This window comes from Lepus europaeus, chromosome 1, assembly GCF_033115175.1.
Source record: "Lepus europaeus isolate LE1 chromosome 1, mLepTim1.pri, whole genome shotgun sequence".
Lineage (NCBI taxonomy): Eukaryota > Metazoa > Chordata > Mammalia > Lagomorpha > Leporidae > Lepus > Lepus europaeus.
In genome coordinates this window covers 167,456,340-167,473,865 of record NC_084827.1, presented here as the reverse complement: position 1 = coordinate 167,473,865, position 17,526 = coordinate 167,456,340, and the positions used below count along the sequence as shown (strand labels likewise).

The 17,526-nt window shown below is 37.2% G+C and overlaps 1 protein-coding gene across 1 annotated transcript in view; it reads right to left on the bottom strand.

Annotated features, from left to right (window-relative positions):
* Positions 1–3,491: 3,491 nt before the first annotated feature.
* The window catches only part of ACSL3 (acyl-CoA synthetase long chain family member 3), an 85,265-nt gene continuing 71,230 nt past the window's right edge, over positions 3,492–17,526 (bottom strand). Inside the window, exons 12-16 of the mRNA XM_062192847.1 lie at positions 16,998–17,072; positions 15,854–16,045; positions 14,574–14,688; positions 12,147–12,304; positions 3,492–4,215 (exon numbers count right to left, since the gene is read on the bottom strand). Coding sequence (XP_062048831.1) covers positions 4,058–4,215; positions 12,147–12,304; positions 14,574–14,688; positions 15,854–16,045; positions 16,998–17,072 — 698 coding nt within the window. The 3' untranslated portion in view covers positions 3,492–4,057. The remainder of the gene's footprint in view (positions 4,216–12,146; positions 12,305–14,573; positions 14,689–15,853; positions 16,046–16,997; positions 17,073–17,526) is intronic.

Genomic DNA, 17,526 nt, shown 5'->3' with positions numbered 1-17,526 from the left:
ACTTCCCTCCCGCCCACAACCCTCCCCTTTCCCGCTCCCTCTCCCCTTCCATTCACATCAAGATTCATTTTCAATTCTCTTTATATACAGAAGATCAGTTTAGTATATATTAGGTAAAGATTTCAACAGTTTGCCCCATATAGCAACATAAAGTGAAAAAACTACCATTGGAGTACTAATTACAGCATTAAATAACAATGTACAGCACATTAAAGACAGAGATCCTACATAATATTTTTTTAAAATTAATTAATTTTCTATGCCATTTCCAATTTAACACCAGGTTGTTTTTTTTCATTTCCAATTCTCTTTATATACAGAAGATCAATTCAGTATATAATTAACCTCATCAGTTTGTACCCACACAGAAACACAAAGTATAAAAATACTGTTTCAGTACTAGTTATAGCATCACTTCACATTAGACAACACATTAAGGACAGATCCCACATGGGGTGTAAGTACACAGTGACTCCTGTTGCTGACTTAACAATTTGACACTCTTGTTTATGGCGTCAGTAATCTCCCTAGGCTCTAGTCATGAGTTGCCAGGGCTATGGAAGCCTTTAGAGTTCGCTGACTTTGATCTTATTCCGATAGGGTCATAGTCAGAGTGGAAGTTCTCTCCTCCCTTCGGAGAAAGGTACCTCCTTCTTTGATGGCCCCGTTCTTTCCACTGGGATCTCACTCACAGAGATCTTTCATTTAGGTCTTTTTTTTTTTTTTTCCATGATATCTTGGCTTTCCATGCCTACTATACTCTCATGGGCTCTTCAGCCAGATCCGAATGCCTTGAGGGTCTAGCCCATGAATTTCAATGTCAAACTTTAATTTACCAACCTACTGAAGACTTCATGCTATGTGAATATTGTAAGTGTAGACAACATTTTGTAAACACTGGCTTTAAAACACTAACAGCATACCTTCTGTGCAGTTAAAACCAAGAAAGGAATGGAAAGGCCCACAGCTAGGGTTAGAGCAAAGCCAGAACACAAGAACACTAGGAAACAAAGTGGATCAGAACTTCCAGAATAAGACATTTCTCTTTGAATGGATTTTGAGGCCAGGAAAGAAAATCCCCCAAATTCCCTTTTCCAACAAGAATCTTGGGAATGTCAAAATCTTTAGTGTGGGAGAACTTCCGCTTTGAGAAAAAATATTTATTAAGAATTTTAATATCAGAAACTTTAATTTTTACATCTCTTTATTCTTCAAACTTCGGGTCAAGTTACAAATAAATAGTCCATACCATGTAGCCATGTAGCTTCTTTCTGATACACACTTCTTCAGGCAGAAAACAGCAATAACCCAGAACCCACTGGAAATAAGCTCACAGGAAACCACGAATTGTAAGCATAGAAAGGAGGCATTACACTGCAAGTGTGACCCAGTACACAGTGAAATGTGGACAGCCCTCTTACACATCACAGATATACACAATTCTTGCAGTAAAAGAAGGTACCCACATATTAGAGTGTTTTTTTTTTTTTTTAATTTTACAACTTGTATCCCAGGGACTAATTGTTTAAAAACTCTAAAATTTTGAGTCTTGTAGCAGCAAATAATTATCTCAAGTTACTCTATTTTTAAACATTGCCCCCAAAATTGCAAGTTTTACAGATCATGAATATAACTCTACTACTTAAAAAATAAAGTAGCATTTAGAAAGTAGATACTACTTTCAGTTTTGTTCTGTTCTTAGTTAAAAACTTAATGAAATTTCAGGTAAAATACATCAGCAAGGGTGAGTAAGAGTAGAGTAGAAGTGGCCACCAGTCTCCATGTATAAAATGCTTATGGTTCTGTAACAGGAAATGTTTAAGGAGTCTTCACATGGTTCATTTCTGGAAGATAACAGTTCTGTAGCACCTATATTCCATTCCCAAATATGTGTATTACATTTAGCAATTTACTGTGAAATTCCTTAAAATTTTCCTACCCAAATATTTTCTGGTATTTATTCCAGTATTTATTACAATTATAATGCTTGGAGTTTTTTTTAATTGACCAAATTATTATTTTTCAAGTCACTAAGGATGATTTGGATAAGAGAAAAATTTGTTTGAAAGTGATTCTATCTATTTAATCTCATGTTCTGCTGTGGCATTTCAAATCCAGCATCTGATATCTTGAGACTGAAAAAAATTATAAACATTACCACATGAGAAAACAAATGGAATCAGATGCAAACTAAACTAGCCTTACACTAGATGTTTCTGAAGACATAAACTACAAAATCCTCTGACACTGTTTCAAGTCACAACTACCAGTTATCTTTCCTTTGAAGCTTTGAGTCTTTTTCCTAAATACCTCTTTTTAAAAATAATTTGAAAGCAAACATTATTTTAAAGACAAAGCATCAAAACTAATTCTCTCACCCACTCTGATTTGACTTTCAGATCACAGCATTCTAACATAGAGAAGTTCCATTCGCTTTCTCTCAGCTGAACTTTTTGGCAGTTTTCCCCAACATAATTAAAATTCAAACAATGACAAAAACAAAAGAATTCAAGACATAATACAAATACACAGCAATACAAAAAAAACTGAAAACAAAACAAAACACTGAATTGAAACGTCCAGATACAGCACTTGTGATGTGACCAAAACTACACAGTCCTGGCTCTTCATGAGACTCCTGCTACCTTACTCTCATCTGTGCACATACACACATACACATACATAATGCTCATTTTTCTTTCTAAAGTAACTGAGAAAAAGCGACTAGTTTGGTATGAAAACTGTGGTTCCTACAATTCTTGAGTTCTGATTTGAACACATCTTAATCGGTGTAATATTACTCCTGAAATAACAACAAACAATACATATGGAAAGACTATGTATATACAAGCAATGTTTTATGAATCACAAATAACTTCTACATTGACATACAGCCTATCAATCTTATCTCCTTATAAAGTTAAATTCTCATGTATCTTAGTGAGAATGCTATTATCAAATGCATTCTAAATTATTTCATTTTCTAGTATGGACAAATTATGGCAGAAAGAGAGGATAACGTGCTTTTTAATAAACTACAACCACTGACCCTCTCACACAGACACCAGTGCAAAATATCAAAAAAAAATTGCAACTGTGAAATGAGACATGTGATTAATACCTAGACTAAAACTAGAATAAGAGTTTGGAATAGAATAATTTCCCATGAATAATTTGTTCATATACAGAGACAACTCAATATACATATGGTCAATGACATTAAAAAAAATCTATCCTTAAAAAAAAACATTCTACCCTGTCCTTCAGATTGCTCCCATTTAAGTTTGGACATTTTCCTAGTCTCAACAGTAAAGAGAAGACACTAATTTGATAGTAAGCTACTGGAGGCTAACAACTGATGCCACAGTTGCTGTATTAAATCATTTGCCATTACACCATGACTGTCCTGCAACTTCAACCAAACTTTTTTTTCTAATAAAAAATAAATATATAAAGAAGACACTGTCAGGCATATATTCACAAGCTCTCAATTTCTTAAAACATAAGTATGGGTATATTTATTTTTCTCAAATGCATACAAGACAATAATTACACAGCAACAAATCTTTTGTTCAACAATGATTTGATTCATAAGCATTTGAAATTTACATAATTTCACATCAATACCCTTGCATTTTTAAATACAGTTAAGTAAAAAACCCCAAATAACCAATTCTTATATTTCCTATTTATCCCTCTATACATCCAAACTTTAAAAAGTTACAAACTGAACATTATACAGAACATACAAATCATGTTTAAAAACTTGAGGTTTTAAAATCACCGTTTCCCCAATATGATTCAGAAAAATTCTCATACTGACAAGTACAGTCATAGGTGGTAAACTGGAGTAGGGAAAAACAAAGAAGAGACAGACACAAGTTTTCTGTCTTAATATTTTACTAATCCTGTCAGTTAGAAATGGTGATGTCATGAGAATAACAGTTTCAGTTTAATACGAGGAATGGAGTTTGTCTCACGGTTTGAGACATGCATTTCAAGTATTTTCCTATTTGATCTGAGCTCACCGTAGCAAACTGATGTCAAAAGAGAATAATTACTTTCTCCCATACATTCGCTCAATGTCCGCCTGGTAGTGTGTTTTAAGTTCCTTGCGTTTCAGCTTGAAGGCATCTGTCACCAGACCAGTTTCAGGGGTCCATGGTTCAGGACTCAAACGAATTTTTACTGGAATTTCAAACTTTTCCAAACTTGCTGAGGTGTTTAAAAGAGAAAAAAGGAAAAGCAAAGGAATTTTAAAATGTGCGATTAAAATTCTAAGCTAATAGAATAGCTTCCTCATTCTTTGAGTGTTCACCAAAATGCACAACCAACAAATGACCCATAAATCTCATGTCTAAGAAATCTGTCCCTCAAAAATACAAGTATAAATAAAAAATGGACACATGATAATTACTGTAGTGAAAAACTAATTACATATTCTCATGAACCGAAGGAGTTAAATAAATTGTGATTCAGCCATAAAATAGGATACAATTTTGTCATAAAATGAATTTCACTTATAGGTTAAAAAAAAGAAAAAATGGCAAGTGGCAGCATAGGCAGGGGAAACTTGCACCCAGATGTGTGGACAAGGATACCACTAGGGGCTGGTATCCAGAAGAAGGACATTTTCACATGTTCCTTTACATACATTTGTTTTCCTTGAATTGATTACAAAGAACACGATGACTTCAGATGCTAAAAAATAATAAAGCTTAGAGAGAATCTTGTCATTGAATCAGGATATTCACTATAAGCTATGAAGACAGAATGCTTGGTCACTATTACATTCCTAATACTGATACAGCAGATTGGTGACAGCTGATAAATGGAAGGAGGGAGGGAGGGAGAGGAAAAGACCACATCTGAGGGAGGTGAAGAAGGAGATGCAGTTTTAAAGTTTTAAAATGCAATTTTAAAATTAAAGAAACTTAATTTTAAAGAAAATTAAAGTCCTTAACATTGCTGACTTTTGTTTCATTCTTTCACAAGTATTTGAGAATTTATTATATGTATAGTATTTTAATAAACAGTCTTTAAAACATATAAAAATGAATAGGTACTATTTTCAAGTGTTCTGCAATCCAACGGGGGATTGGATGTTTCTAGCAAACATCAAACCATAATAATACATAAAACAGGTGTGAGGGAGCAGTGATGTCAGTAAAATGACAGAACAGACTTAGCCGTCGTCCCCTCACCCCCGCCCGAGACATGGACTGAACACTAATCCTGTGTATTCCTGTGTGAGGAACCTGAAACCAGCTGAGAGGCCCCTACACACCAGGCAAAAATGAAAACAGCAACAAAGCCTGACACAGAGAACACATGGCATTCACCTGCCAGAACCCATCCTTCTCACAGTGCAAAGCCACAGAGGATACCCCCAACTGCCAACTTGTTCCTGGAGGGGATGTGCATCTAGCATTCTGACTTTGGGTTCTGTCTTGCCTGAATCTAAGTGCTAACAGGTAGAAAGTGCCAGTTCTAGGGGTTGCCAAGAACAAAGGTAACCCCCAAGTACCAGAGGCTGCAGTATCACACAAAGACACAGGTGGAGCTCCTGAATAGAAACCAGCAAATCAGAGGGGATACACCTCAGGAAACAACTTGGGCCCGCTGGAAAATCTCTAGCAGAGCTGAATGAAGAAAATCCTCCCGGGACAAAACAAGACACAAAGACTGAGATCAGTAGCCAATTTTACAAATGCCAAAGTTCAAACAAAACATAGTAAGACATACCAAAATGAGAGAGAGAGGCACAAGGCCCATCAAAAAGACCAAACTAAATTTCCAGAAATCAAACTCAAAGAAAAATTGTGAATTATCAAATGAAGAATGCAAATAATAATAATAATAATAATACAGTAAGGACACTCAAGAAGAGAACACAGATGACCAAAAAAATCAGGAAAATAATTTATGAGACTATAAACGAAAAGATTAATAATAATGACCTAAAACCCACTAAGAAGTAGAACCAAGCACATTCTAGAAATGAGTAAAATAAACAAATTGAAAAATTCATTGGAGGATATCAACAAGAAATCTGATCAGAAAAAAATTAGCAAACTCAACAGAGGGCTTTTGAAATTACAAAGTAGAAGAGCAAAAAAAAGGAAAAAACAAAAAACATGAAAGGAACCTAAAAAATCTATGGGACATCATCACACGGAAAAACATACATTATGGGAATCACAGGAGGAAAAAAGGAGAAAGCGCCAGAGATCCTATTTAAAGAAATAATGGCTCCCAATTCCCTACATCTAAGAATAACGGGCACACAAATTCAAGAAGTTCAAAGAACTCCCTAGGATAAATCTAAAGAGAACTACACTCAGAAATATTACGATCAAAGTGTCAAAAACTACAAAGAATAAAACTACAAAAATAAAAAAGTGACTCATCACGTACAAGGGAGCTTTCATTAGAATATCGGACTTTTCAGGTGAAAGACTGAAGGCTAAAAAGGAATAGGATGTTATATTCCAAATACTAGAAGGAAAAAAAAAAAAACAAAAAACTGCCAACCAAGAAACTTATACCTGGCAGAGCTGTCCTTTAAAAGTGAAGGACAAGGGGGCTGTTGCTGTGGTGTAGCGGGTAAAGCTGCCACCTGCAGTGCCGGCATCCCATATGGGCGCCCAAGTCCCAGCTGCTCCAGTTCCAATCCAGCTCTCTGCTGTGGCCTGGGAAAGCAGTGGAAAATGGCCCAAGTGCTTCAGCCCTGCACCCACATGGAAGACCCGGAATAAACTCCTGGCTCCTGGCTTCAGATCGGCGCAGCTCCAACCATTGTGGCCATTTGGGGAATGAACCAGCAGATGGAAAACTTCTCTCTCTCTGCCTCTCCTTTTCTCTCTGTGTAACTCTGACTTTTAAGTAAATAAATAAATCTTTAAAAAAAAAATGAAGGAAAATGGTGCCAGCATTCTATCTTATTGGGTAAAGCCACTGCCACCTGTGATGCCAGCATCTCACATGGACACTGGTTTGTGTCCCAACAGCTCCACTTAAGATCCAGCTCCCTACTAATGCACCTAGAAGATGGTCCAAGTGCTTGGGCCCCTGTACCTACATGGGAGACCTAGATGAAGCTCCTGGCTCCTAGCTTCTGCCTGGCTCAGCCCTGGCTATTACAGCCACCTGGAGGGTGAACCAGCAGATGGAAGATCTCTCTCTCTCTCTCTAGCGCTTTTAAATAAATAAATAAATAAATCTATCTTAGAAAAATGAAGGAAAATTAAAATCTATCTTAGGAAAATGAAAGAAAATTAAAATTTTCCCTATAAGTAAAAGCTGAAATCATTCATAACCATTACATCTACTCTATGAGAAATGATGACAGTCCTTTAAGGACAAAAAATAGTAATACAAAAATCACATGAAAATATAAAATTCTGCAGCAAATACACAGAGAAATACAGAATTCTACAGGAGTGTATGTACATAAATCACTTGTAAATCCAGTACAAAAGTCCGTTCCACTCGTGTGTGAGGAGACAGTGAGGCAGAGACACAGAGAGAGCTCACACCTACTGGTTCAATCCCCAAATGCCTGTGATGGCAGGGGCTGGGCTAAGGCTAAAGTCAGGTGCCAGGAACTTCATTCAACTCTCCCACTTGAGCCATCACTACTGCCTCCCAGGGTCTGTCTGCACTGGAAGGAAGCAGGAGTCGGTAGCTGGAGCCAGCTACTCCAGTGTGGCATATAAACATCTTAGGAACAGGTTTGCTAGGCTAAATGCACTCCCCTAGCATAGAATTTCAAAAACAAAGCCATACAAAGTAATTATAAATCTAAGATGGTGGATACATAATTTAAAAGGAGGTGTCTGGTGTCATCAATAATATCAATGGAGGAGAAAGACGGAAAGGAGTATGATTTTTATATAAAATTATAGTTAAGCTATTAGATTTTATAACTAGCTTTTTATGTAATTGCACTGATAACCACAAAGAAAATATCTATGGAATACAGACAGATATGCAGAGGGGATCAAAACTGTCACTATACGCAAGAAAGTAAATAGGAAAAAATAAATATAACAACAGCAACAAGGCATGACAATACCCTTGGAAGAAGCCACATAATTCCATGACATAACAGGGGAGTTAGGACTTTGGGACCAGTAGGAGGGCTAAAGGAAAATGAGAGCTCATGAGGGCTGGGAAAGGAGCAGATGCGGAATAACAACAGAGAGGTGGTGAAAGAAACGTTATTATTCTTAGAGAGGCACACCAGGTCACACCAACCGGTCAACTGATCAGAGAGTGAGGATACAGGGGCAAATGCCATTAAGGGGAGCAGAAGCAGAGCACATAAGCAAACGCTGAGGGGATTTCCCTGGTGCATTTGAAGGTCACTAAGCCAGTCAGGGGAGGGCAAGAAGGTGAACTATTGACATAGACCAGCCTTATCACAATGGTACACCTGGTCACTTGGGTAGGGTACTACAGTCTGCAGGATGATGAGGAGACATTAGGAAAATGTGAAGTTGTAAAAAAATTTATAAAATAGTTGTAATGGAAAATTTGACCAATTGTTTTAAAAACCAAATTAACAGCAATCCTCCTCAAATTCTCCCAATTAGAGAGGAAATACCAAACTCATCCTATAAAGTCAGCCATATTCTGATATCAAAACCAGAAAAAAGTGTAAGAAAACTACAGACCTGATGAATATTGATGTAAAAATGCCCCTAAAATACTCTCAAAATCAAACTAAATAGTACATCAACACCAGGTGAGATTTACACTTGAAAGGCAAAGCAGCTTCAACATATGGAAAAATCAGTCACACCAAATTTAAAAAGGAAGTTGATTTAAAAAAATCATACGATCCTCTCAAAGCAGAAAAAGCATGACAAGATTCAGTACCTTTTCAAAATCAAAACACTCAATGAAGTAGAAATAAAAAAAATCGCTTCAAAAAAAGCAAAGGTATACATGAAAAGCCTACTGCAAACATCATATGCAATAGCAAAGGAATGAAAGCTTCCTCTCTAATATCAAAAACAAGACAAGGATCTTCCCACCTGCCACTGCTACTCAACATAATACTGGAAGTACTGGCCAGAGCAACCTGACAAGAAACAAATAAATGGGCATCCAAATTGTAAAGAAGTACAACTGATCTGTTTGCAGATCACATGATCCTAATATGTATAAAAATACAACAACAAAGATTTCAGCAAAGTTTAAGGATACAAAATCAACAAGCAAAAGTCAGTTGTATTTCTATATACTAACAATAACCATTGTGGGGGGAAAAAATTGGGGACAAACCTAACCAAAGAGGTGAACATATACACTGTAAACTAAAAAAGGCTTAAAGAAATTAAAGATACAAGCAATGGAAAGATATCTTGTACTGTTGTATTGGAAGAGTCAATATCTTTAAAATTTCCACACTAGAAGCTGGTGCTGTGGTGCAGCAGGTTATAGGCAGCAAAATTATTAAGGCCTGCAACACCAGCATTCCATATGGGCACCGGTTCGAATCCCAGCTGCTCCACTTCTGATCCAGCTCCTTGTTGGGAAAAGCAGCTGAAGATGGCCCAATGGGAAACCTGGTTGAAACTCTTGGCTCTTGGTTTTGGCTTGGCTCAGCCCCAATCGTTGCGGCTAATTGGGAAGTGAACCAGCAGATGAAAGATCTCTGTCTCCCTCTCTTTCCATAACTCCTTTCAAATAAGTAAATAAATCTTAAAAAAAAAATTTCCACACTACTGCCCAAAGCAACTGGCAGATTTGTCACAATCCTTACCAAAATTCTGATGGTATTTTGTGGAAGAAATAGACAAACAAATCTTCTAAAATTTATATGGAATCTCAAGGAACTATGAATGGCCAAAATTACTTCTTTTAATTCTGTCTTTCTATAAACCTGCTGAAATCCCCTTACACACACAACAGAGTAATATATAGGCTTTAAAAAGAAGGAAATCTTGTCACATGCTACAACATGGATGAACTGTGAGGGTATGACAAAGCAAGCCAGTCACTAAAGGACAAGTACTATGATCCACTCTTAATGAAATAATTCAAGTCAAATTACAGAAACAGAAAGTAGGAAGGTGACTGTCAAAAGCAAGAAAAAGGGAATCAGAGCCTAGCAGGCACAGTGCTTCAGTTTTGGAAGACCAAGTCCTAGAACTCTACAGCCACTAATATAAATAAACACTACTACACTTGTATACATCAAAATGGTTAGGGTGGTAAATTGAATGCTATGGTTTTGTTTTTTAATTACACTAAAAGAAAGGAAATGTACCAAATTAAAGGTATAAGTTGCCTCAGGAGCAAAAAAAGATACATTAACTTGAATTCATAAACAAAAACACTGAGGGTTTGAGCCTTCAAGATTAGGTGTCACCAGAGAGGTCTTCAAAGGCAGCAAAATCATTAAGGCAGGTAACAAAGAAGTGACTTACAAATGGAGTAGAGTCTGACACTATATTTCTTATTATTATTTCAAACTGCACAGCACAGTACTCTATGATGACTCAAAATTATCTTTTCTTTAAAAAAAAATTTATTTATTTATTTGAACGGCAGAGTTACAGAGAGGCAGAGGCAGAGAAAGAAGTCTTCCATTCACTGGTTCACTCTCTAAATGGCCGCAACGGCTGGAGCTGGGCCAATCCAAAGCCAGAAGCCAAGAGCTTCTTCTGGGTCTCCCACACAGGTGTAGGGGCCCAAGCACTTGGGCCATCTTCCACTGCTTTCCCAGGCCATAGCAGAGAGCTGGATAGGAAGTGGAGCAGCTGGGACTTGAATCAGTGTCCATATGGGATGCAGGCAGCAGCTTTACCAGCTACTCCACAGTGCCGGCCCAAAATTATCCTTTTTTGTGATAATATCATCTAAACCCATGCTTCAGGAAACTAAGCACAGCATAACCAGTTGGAGCTATGAGCACTCTAACAGTCATGAGTACTAACTATGTCAAAGATATGCTTGCGTTTATTGTGTTTTTCTTATTTTCTGATAGTCATAAGATGGATTAGTAACAGTAAACTTTGTATCACAGTACTTAGGTTATAGGCCATCGAAGGAAACAGAGTTAAAATCACCCAAGGAGTTTGTGTCTCTGGGGAAAGGGTGGTGTATTTTCAACTGTATACAAAATGACTGTTGTCAAAGCTGGGCAGAAGTCTAACTTTGGAACTGTCTGTATATGGAATTAACTATGATTAATGTGTGTAAATGTCATTTATAAGAAGTAGGCCAGTGAAGTCAATTTTATGTGTCCAGAAGTACAGGCTCCTACTTAAATACTAATGTAGATGTTGATGTGAAGGTATTTTGTACATACTAGCTAAACTTAGTGGGGCTGATTCAATCAATTGAAAGACCTTAAAGCAGAAAGAGGGTTTCCAAAGACAAATTCTGCACATGGGCAGGAGTTTCAGCTCTTATCTGAGGGTCTAGCCCTTCTGACAGTTTGCCCTGAAAATTTTGTATACTGCTATTCAGACCCCAGTCACTTAAGCCAATTTCTTGCAGTAACACTCTCTCGCTCTCTCTCTCCTCCCCCAACATACATACATACACACACACACATTTGTATCTTAAAATATATAACCTAATATATACTGATTGTGTATCTCTTGCATAATTCTTCCCAATATAGATATTACTTAATGAAACTACTTCCTTTTCACACCACATAGGAAATCTAACTTAAAATTAATTAAAAGGCTACATGTAAGACCTAAAACTAGGCAAATCTTAGAAGTTTTATGTCTTTGAGCTATGTCTTTGTGACTTGGATTAGGCAGAGGATTGTTAGATTGTACTTTAAAAGATTTAATATAAAGTTGACAAATGATCCATTAATTCCACTCCTAGGTATCCACCAAATAAACCAAAATCAGCAACTTGGGAATCTCTAGAGCATGTGCAAACACATGGAGACTGAACAACATGCCCCTGCATGGACAGTGGGTCACAGAAGAAAAAAAAAAAAACTTTCTGGAAGCAAATGAAGATAACAACACAACATATCAAACCTTATGGAATACAGCAAAAGCAGTGGTAAGAGGAGAGAGTTTATAGCAATAGGTGCCTACATAAAGAAATTAGAAAGGCACAAAATGAATGAGCTATCAATGCATCTCATGGATCCAGAAACTCACCTGAAATAGCAGCTTCAGAAAGCACTTTGAGTACTTCATTTTCCATTTCACAACTGTTACACAGCTCCTCCCAAGTCCCTTTAAGTCCTTTCTTTCGAGCTAATTCTGTTAGTTCCTTTTGATTTGGCACAACAAATCCAATGACATAAGAATGATAACTGAAATATAAAGGATAACTTAGTTAAACGAACAAAACAGCTGCAGTTACTAATTACACTGACATTTAGAAACTGTCTACCATTTTTTTTAAATGTACATACCATATTTACTATGGCGAACTTACTTCAAGCAATGGTATTCTTGCTTGAGTTTTAATAAGTTTCCAAGCTTTGAAAGAGTTCACTGCTAAATAAACTTTAATCTGACATCTCATGATAAATTTCAAGTGTTCCTAACTATTATAAATTGTGCCATACATACATCTTTAAGCAAAAACTATAAATATTAAAAATTGTGACACTTTTTTTTGGTTATCATGAGAATTTATGTTGAAAGATGAACTCTGAGCATACAAACACTTTTGTTGAAGATCATAAAACAGTAACCTGAAGAAACAAGATAGTTATGCTATCACATTAAAATCTAGAACTGTGGCATCACTAAGGTAAATACTAAATGGCTAATTAAAGGGTAGAATCATTTATAAATCAATTTAGTTCACCTTTTTAAAATTTGTTATTATTTATTTATTTTAGAGGCAGAGATAGAGACAGACAGAGAGCTCTCATATACTGGTTTACTCTCTAAATGCCCTCAACAGAAAGGGCCACAGCCTGGAACTGGGAACACAATGCAGGTCTCCCATGTGGGTAGCAGGAATCTAATCACTTGAGCTATCACCACTACCTCCCAGGGTGTGCACTGCCAAAAAGCTGGGGTCAAAAGTCACAGCTGGGAATAAAATCAAGGTATCTGATATGGAACATAGGCTTCTTAACCACCAGGCTAAACCCCTGCCCCAATGTAGTACGTCTTTAATTTGGGCCATACCGCAAAGTCTATTTCTAAATTGTTTTTTCTGACACTTGACTCAATTCTCCCGTAATAAATGTCAACTGCTATAGATGGGTTCCTAGGCTCATCCACAAAATGTCTGATTGTTCTCTCTCCCTCTCTATAACTCTTGACTTTCAAAATAAACAAATAAATCTTAAAAAAAAAAAAAAAAAAAAAAAAAAAGGAGGGAGGGTTTGGCACTGTAGCATATCAGGTAACTCAGCCACCTGTGAAGCTGGTGAGCCCAGCATCCCGTGTGGGTGCTGGTTCATGTCCTAGTTGTTCCACTTCCAATCCAGCTCCCTACTAATAGCCTGCGAAAAGCAGCAAAAGATGGCCCAAGTGTTTGGGTCCCTGACACCTACATGGGAGGCCTGGATGAAGACTCTGTCTTTGGCCTGGTTCAGAGGGCATCTGAGAAGTGAACCAGCAGATGGAAAGTCTCTCCCTCTCTCTCTGAATAATTAACCACTTGCAATACTTTTATAGAAAAATGTTATCACAGTTTCAATCTGATATTGCAACACATTTCTCTTAAACATAATTTTGGAATTTTTTAACTTAAAACTCTCTAGCCCCACTTTCTTTGTATCTCATGAGCTAGGAATGCTACATGGTAAGCTTTCACTTGACATGCTTTAAGGTGGGAGTTCCCAGACCTGCCCAGAAGCTAACCCGGCTCTAGCTGCGAGTAGAGCGATTCAGCACTGAACAGTGGACTGTTTGCTGATACTTCTTCATTTCCCTTTCCTCCAGAGTCATCCTGTGAAACATCCTTGTACAAAAGACCAGATAGCTGGGAGTACATTAAGGTATCAGGAAGGAGGATTTTATTTTCTTCCATTCCCTACCACACAGGACACCACAGTGAGATGAAAAATAGAAAAGACAAACAGGAAGATGAGGAGGGGAAAGCATTGCAAGGAGAGAAATCAGCTAATGAGGGGTTGTTCCCAGAGATAACAGGCAGGAAGGAAAGTTCCTATAAAAATTCTACAAAGAGGCCGGTGCCGTGGCTTAACAGGCTAATCCTCCGCCTTGCGGCGCTGGCACACCAGGTTCTAGTCCCAGTTGGGGCACCGGATTCTATCCCAGTTGCCCCTCTTCCAGGCCAGCTCTCTGCTATGGCCCGGGAAGGCAGTGGAGGATGGCCCAAGTGCTTGGGCCCTGCACCCGCATGGGAGACCAGGAGAAGCACCTGGCTCCTGCCTTCAGATCAGCGAGATGCGCCAGCCGCAGCGGCCACTGGAGGGTGAACCAATGGCAAAAAGGAAGACCTTTCTCTCTGTCTCTCTCTCTCTCTCACCATCCACTCTGTCAAAAAAAAAAAAAAACAAAAAAATTCTACAAAGAAGGTATAACATACACAGAAAATGCCTATAGCACACCAAATATTTTAAGTAAAAGTAGTAGGAATTCTACTTTTCTTACCTGTTTGCATATGCGCAAATGTTATCTATTAGTGGAAGATTCTTCAAAGCTGCCTCAACTTTTCCAAGGGAAACATATTCTCCTGCCTGGAGTTTTACAAGGTCCTTTTTACGATCTGTACAAAAAGCAAGGAGGGGGAAGCACCGAGGAGAATGACATTGATCAGACCTTTAATACAAATAAATACTTGCCATTCCCCAAATAATGTGTTATCAAATTACTTAATGTTTGTTACATTAGATATTAATGGCTATGCTAAAAGTAAAATATATATATATATATAAAATTGGGCTCTAATTTTTGTACGATTAAGTACAGCTCAGGCTGAGACTTAAGGGGAAAGTGGATAAAGCCTAGTAAAAATCACTAGCAAAGGCCAGAGACTATGTCAGCTCCAATTACTGTACAGCATAAAGCAGGAGGGAAACAAGTGAAGATGCAGGTAAATGGGTGAACAATGGTCATGTGACAGATACCCTGAACTGAGCTTCTAGGAGCCATTAAAACATGTGCAGAAGAAAGCAATCTGTAAGGTCAGTGTTGAGTAATGACACAGTGGCATGAGAAGGTGTTTTTAAGGGGATCCAAGAATGGAAATAAAGAGTAATTTTTTGCAATAGGATGCTAGACAGTGCAGGCCTGGCCTCCAATCCTGGTAAGAAGGGCAAAGAAAGTAATAAGAGTATGACTTTGAAGCACATTCCATAGGATCAATCAATGGGATGGAACAGGCATCAGGAACTGACTGCAGAGTCTGCCAGCTCCTCTCAGATTTCTAGTTAGAATGACTGGGACAGGAATACCATTAACTGGAAAAAACAAATTAACAGAGGAAGTAGGCACAGGTACTTTTTGTCCAATATGGGTCACAGTACTTGAGCTGCCGTGCTTTCCTTTGTTCTCTTGAGCAAGCCAAAGACACAGTGTACTGGAAGTCTCATCCAATAACCTCTAATGTCAAAGAATTCACAAAAACGAGTATTCCTTACACAAGGAGGAAAGAATGACCAACAGTTATCTCCTAATAATTCAAAGATCACTGCTATTATGAATTTTGGGAACTTCTAAATAGCAAGCTTCTAATTATCTATTTAAGCAAGGAAAGTAAAGTGCAGATCTATCAAAAACTTTCATATTCCAGGGATGATTCAATAGTCTATGCCAACATTACATAAAAATATACTCTGAAATTATTAAACAGCTTTCCTAAATATGCAGTATCTTTTATGCAAAACTATTTCATAAACAGTCATTAACCAAAAAACTACTAGATGGCTCACCAATTATCTTTAAACAACCATCAGGGTCAAATTCTCCAATATCTCCAGTACACAGCCACCTCTGTCCATTTTCATCTTCAAAGAAATCAGCCTTTGTTTTTGCTTCATTTTTATAGTATCCCATTGTCACATTTTGGCCACCAATAACAATTTCACCCCTTGGATGTGGTTTATCAGTATTAAAGTATCCACCTAATAAACAAAATAATTTAAGAATTCAGTATTTTTATCCCTATATGTAATGTGAAAATTTGAAACTACTGGTTTCAATGAATAGATAATATTCATCAATATGAAACTAGGCACAAAATTTCAGTTGCTTAACCACAGGCAAGTATGCTTTTAAGCCACTATTCAAAAAAGAAAAGAATACTATATTCTAAAATCCAGTATCACCCACCTACCATATAAAATAATTATAAACACTATACAGGTAAGCAGTTCTAAGATTCTGTAGAGTCTTAAATATCACACTAGCATAAAAATAAAAGTACTAAGTCATACATTTAATAAGAGAACAAGTCTATAAAATCCAATAATATATATTTATGATATATTCTTATAATTTCAGAAGGACAGCAAGTTTAAATTTATTGAACATTTCCATAAATTCTGCTAAAGACAGCTGAAAAATGACCTCTGTGCCTTAGGGTCATTCTTTGCAGAGAAGGTGCATCGCAATAAATCACAGAAAACTTTCACTAAATTTTAACGGGATCAACTAACGTTTTTTAAATGGTATATGCAATAAACATTTATAGAATTAGAGTGGAATCCTTCTGATAATTCTACACTGAAGCTCCTACAGAAAAAAGCATGAAAAAAAATCCCATTTGATGGAATAAATTTTATGATTTTGCCTCTACAAAATAAAAACATTATCCATTTAGCACATTACATAAGTTTATGCCATAATTCTTAGTTACATTTAATAAAATAAAAACAAATTCTTCAGAACCATCTTTGAAACATGGTAACTAAATGTATTACCAAAGCCCTAGATAGAATTATAACTATTTTACAAAGGACAAAAATAAGCTCTGGTAGTTGTTATTCTAAAATAAGGAAGAAAATGAAGCACAATTCTAATTTTCAACCTTAATGTTATAAAAATTAATGCTCTATGGTTAAAGTAGGATATTACCTTCCTCCCAGTTCTTTAATTTGATTTCACAGCAAACTAATGGTGCTCCTACTCTTCCAGTATTATAGTCCCACACTGAGAGACATAAGGAAAAAAAAAAGCATTTGAGAAGAGTAGTTAACAATTTCATTTTTCTAAATTACCAACATAATGATTTATTCCAAAGCTTAAATATCTTCAAAATCATAAACTGCAAACTGGTGAACCACAGGCTGCAGTCTGCACAGGCATACTGTTATATTGAGTTTTCCTAAAACCTGAATTAGCTATTACCATTTTTAAAAATCATGGATTTGGGGGCCAGCACTGTGGCGCAGCGGGTTAACACCCTGGCCTGAAGCGCCCGCATCCCATATGGGTGCTGGTTCGAGACCTAGCTGCTCCACTTCCCATCCAGCTCTCTGCTATGGCCTGGGAAAGCAGAAGATGGCTCAAGTGCTTGGGCCCCTGCACCCACGTGGGAGACCCGGAAGAAGCTCCTGGCTCCTGGTTTCAGCATAGCTCTGGCTGTTGCGGTCAATTGGGGAGT